General features: G+C 51.2%; 1 protein-coding gene across 2 annotated transcripts in view; it reads right to left on the bottom strand.

The window, feature by feature from the left end:
* The window catches only part of SYN1 (synapsin I), a 59,737-nt gene that overhangs the window by 5,768 nt on the left and 50,876 nt on the right, over positions 1-3,093 (bottom strand). For both annotated transcript variants that reach the window (XM_026451537.1, XM_026451538.1), the window contains exon 6: positions 222-284. In XM_026451537.1, the coding sequence (XP_026307322.1) occupies positions 222-284 (63 nt within the window). The remainder of the gene's footprint in view (positions 1-221; positions 285-3,093) is intronic.

Below are 3,093 nucleotides of genomic sequence, written 5' to 3'. Positions count from 1 at the left end.
AAAAAAAAAAAAAAAAAAAAAAAAAAAAAAAAAAAAAAAAAAAACTATTAGGTTGGTGCAAAAGTAATTGTGGTTTTTACCATAAGAACTGGCAAAACCTGCAATTACTTTTGCACCAACTTGATAGATAATGACACCCCAGGACACACGATCACACAGAATGACTGGTGTGCACTGCACAAATACACATCTACCTATGCGCAGCTCAGCCAGAGACTCACCTTGCCCATCCCAGAGTGTGCGTGCCCCATCTTCACAACCACAGGGTATGTTGTGCTGCTGAGCTGGTGGGAAAAAGGCAGAGGAGACATGGTCAGGGCAGAAAGGGTGACCTCCAGGGGTGGGGTGGTACTGAGGGGATCCCAGCCAGTGGGAACTGCATTATGAGCCACTTCCCAGGACCCATGGGTCAGAGACAGGCAGGCAGCAGCTGGGGGTCACACAGTGTCTCCACCTCCGGGCTCAGAATTGAACCCAGAGCCCTGTCTGTCTGTCCCTCCCTCCACCCCACCACCAAGTTCCAGACGTCCCGCCCCTGCTTTCCCGGGCAGAGGCATGGCATGAGCGTGGGGGACTGTTCCGGTAAAAAGAAAGTTTGTTTTTACAGTGGATGGATGATAGTGAGGCAAGTGTGTGTGGGGTGGGGGGATGAGCATATAGTGACTGAACCCCTCAGCCAAACCTTGTATGTAAGCCTCACCTGCACACATAAACTATTGAGAAGCATGAGCCCTTGGAACTCAGATGTACATCGCCAAACCCAGGGATGCCAGTGCACATTGAGATTGACGGCCAACACAGGCTCAAAGCACATGTAGCTCGGGGGCAGCACAGACACCCACACAGTCACTCAGCCAGCCAGGTGCCCATAGCGTGGGTCAGCAGCCAGCACTCCTGGGCAGCACACACTCGACACCCTTGAGCACACTATCAATACTTTTGGGGACACACCTAGATTCCCTCCCCTCACCCAAACCCACATCACCGTCAGGGGAACACACACAACACAAAAGATTACCTGCGCAATCAAGAGACACACACGACTCCACAGGCACACTCCACAAAACCGGGCACGTACTCAACACACAGGCGCACATACAACACCCCTAGGCAAATGCACAGCAAATAAGGCCCTACACAACACACAGAGGTGTATGCACTTCTAGATACTCACATCACGACTGGGACCCGTAACAGACTCACGCCACATTCCTGGGCACACAAAAAGTATATCTAGACACACACACAACATGCCTTGCCACATATACAATACAGAGAGGCTACACACAACCAGAGACACCCACAACGCAGTTTGCAGAAAACATTCCAGGGCATCCCCACCCCAACACACACACAGTCACACATTCAGGCGAGAGGGATACCTCAAGTCTCCCCCGCTCCCGGATGAGGTAGAGGAAACCGGGTTGGACGGCCCCAGGCTCCCCGCTACCCCCGTCACCCCCACAGCACAGCTGCACAGTGCCCCTCTGGTGACCCTCCCTCTCGCTGACAAGGTAGAGAGATGGCATTCCCGGAGGGGCTGCTGGGGCGGTGGTGGTTCCCAGTTCCCGACAGGCACAGGAAGCCCGCAGACTCAGGGTGACCGTTTGAACTTCAGGCTTCCCTCTGCAACACCCCCCGTCCTCATTTCCCAAATGACTGGCGTCATTATGAGGTGGGCTGAGAGGCACGATGTTGGGACGGAGGTTTGGGGCATCTCTGGGCAGCAGGCCAGGAAACGATGCTGAGGCGGATGTATACAGTACCACCCAGGGGTGCACACAGCACACAGAAGTGCATAATGCACTCATAGTTACATATGCAACCCAGACCTGCTTTGCCGAGGCTGGTAGATAACTCCCAGAAGCAACACACAAAACACACAGGCACACGCTCGACTCTTAGCAATGGACACACAACACACCAGAGAGCTGTGCGTACACACCCATACCTCCCCCAACAACCCTGAGGTTTCTAGGTGCCTCTTTTCCTTAACTGTCTTTGTTTTCTCTGGACTTGAACCTGAGCACAACGCTCTGTATATGTGTGTGTGCCCATACATGTGTGCGTGCAGAGTGCTTTGAACTCTGACTCTGGGAGCTCCTGGAAAGCCCTAGGTCTGAATCTTGGCCTTTCCTCTTCCTAAGGCCATGAAGGACACCCCTCTCTGAGCCTCAGTTTCCCCATCTGCACAAAGAGCACAATGAGGCCCAAGCACCTGGTATGCTGTGGGCATTGTCAGGTGTCCAGTTTGCACATGCCCCCTGAACCCCCATGGTCCCCCACACCCATCCAGCTTCCCACATGGTCACACACCCCTCCATGAACACCCCTCCCACTCTGCATTTCAAAACCACACAATAACCAGATCCACACGATTCCTCATGTAAACAGTCGGCAAAACTCTGTGCTGACTCAGGTTTCAAAGAGTTGGCGTCAGAACCAGAGTCAGTGAGGGGCCAAGGCAGGACTTTCCCTGCCCTCACTTCTTCCTCGGAGGCACCAGGTTACTCAGCCCCGTCTCATTCACTCTCACTGTCCCACTTTCACAATCAGCTCCTACAGATTTTTTTGGTTTACTTCCCTTCCTCCCTGTTTTTGTCCCCCCCCCCCCACCCCCAACAACAGAGCCATTTCTTCATTCTCATTCCTGGGTAGGTCACTCAGTCCTTTTGTGTCTAAGTTTCCTCATCTGTATAATGAGAACATGAGCTATATCTAACTCACAGGGATATTGTGAGAAATGTTAGTTATTTTGGGAAAAATGCTCTACATGGTATCGAGCATATAGTAAGCCTCGATCCCCAAGAAGTGTTGGGTACTGTTGTTATTATTGACTTAACATCTCTTCCTTAACTAACATTAATGAACAAAGAGGCAATCGGGATTGACTACATGAGATAATGTCTGTAAAAAGACTTTAGAACAGTGCTTTTTTTTTTTTTTTTAATAGATACAGGATTTCACCATGTTGCCCAGACTGGTCTTGAACTCCTGAGCTCAAGCGATCTGCCTGCCTCAGCCTCCCAAAGTGCTGGGATTACAGGTGTGAGCCACCATGCCTGGCCAAGTGCTTTCTTAAAAAATAGATTT

The sequence above is a fragment of the Piliocolobus tephrosceles genome, chromosome 12, assembly GCF_002776525.5.
Source record: "Piliocolobus tephrosceles isolate RC106 chromosome 12, ASM277652v3, whole genome shotgun sequence".
Classification (NCBI taxonomy): Eukaryota; Metazoa; Chordata; class Mammalia; order Primates; family Cercopithecidae; genus Piliocolobus; species Piliocolobus tephrosceles.
This window is presented reverse-complemented; position numbering and strand designations above follow the sequence as displayed.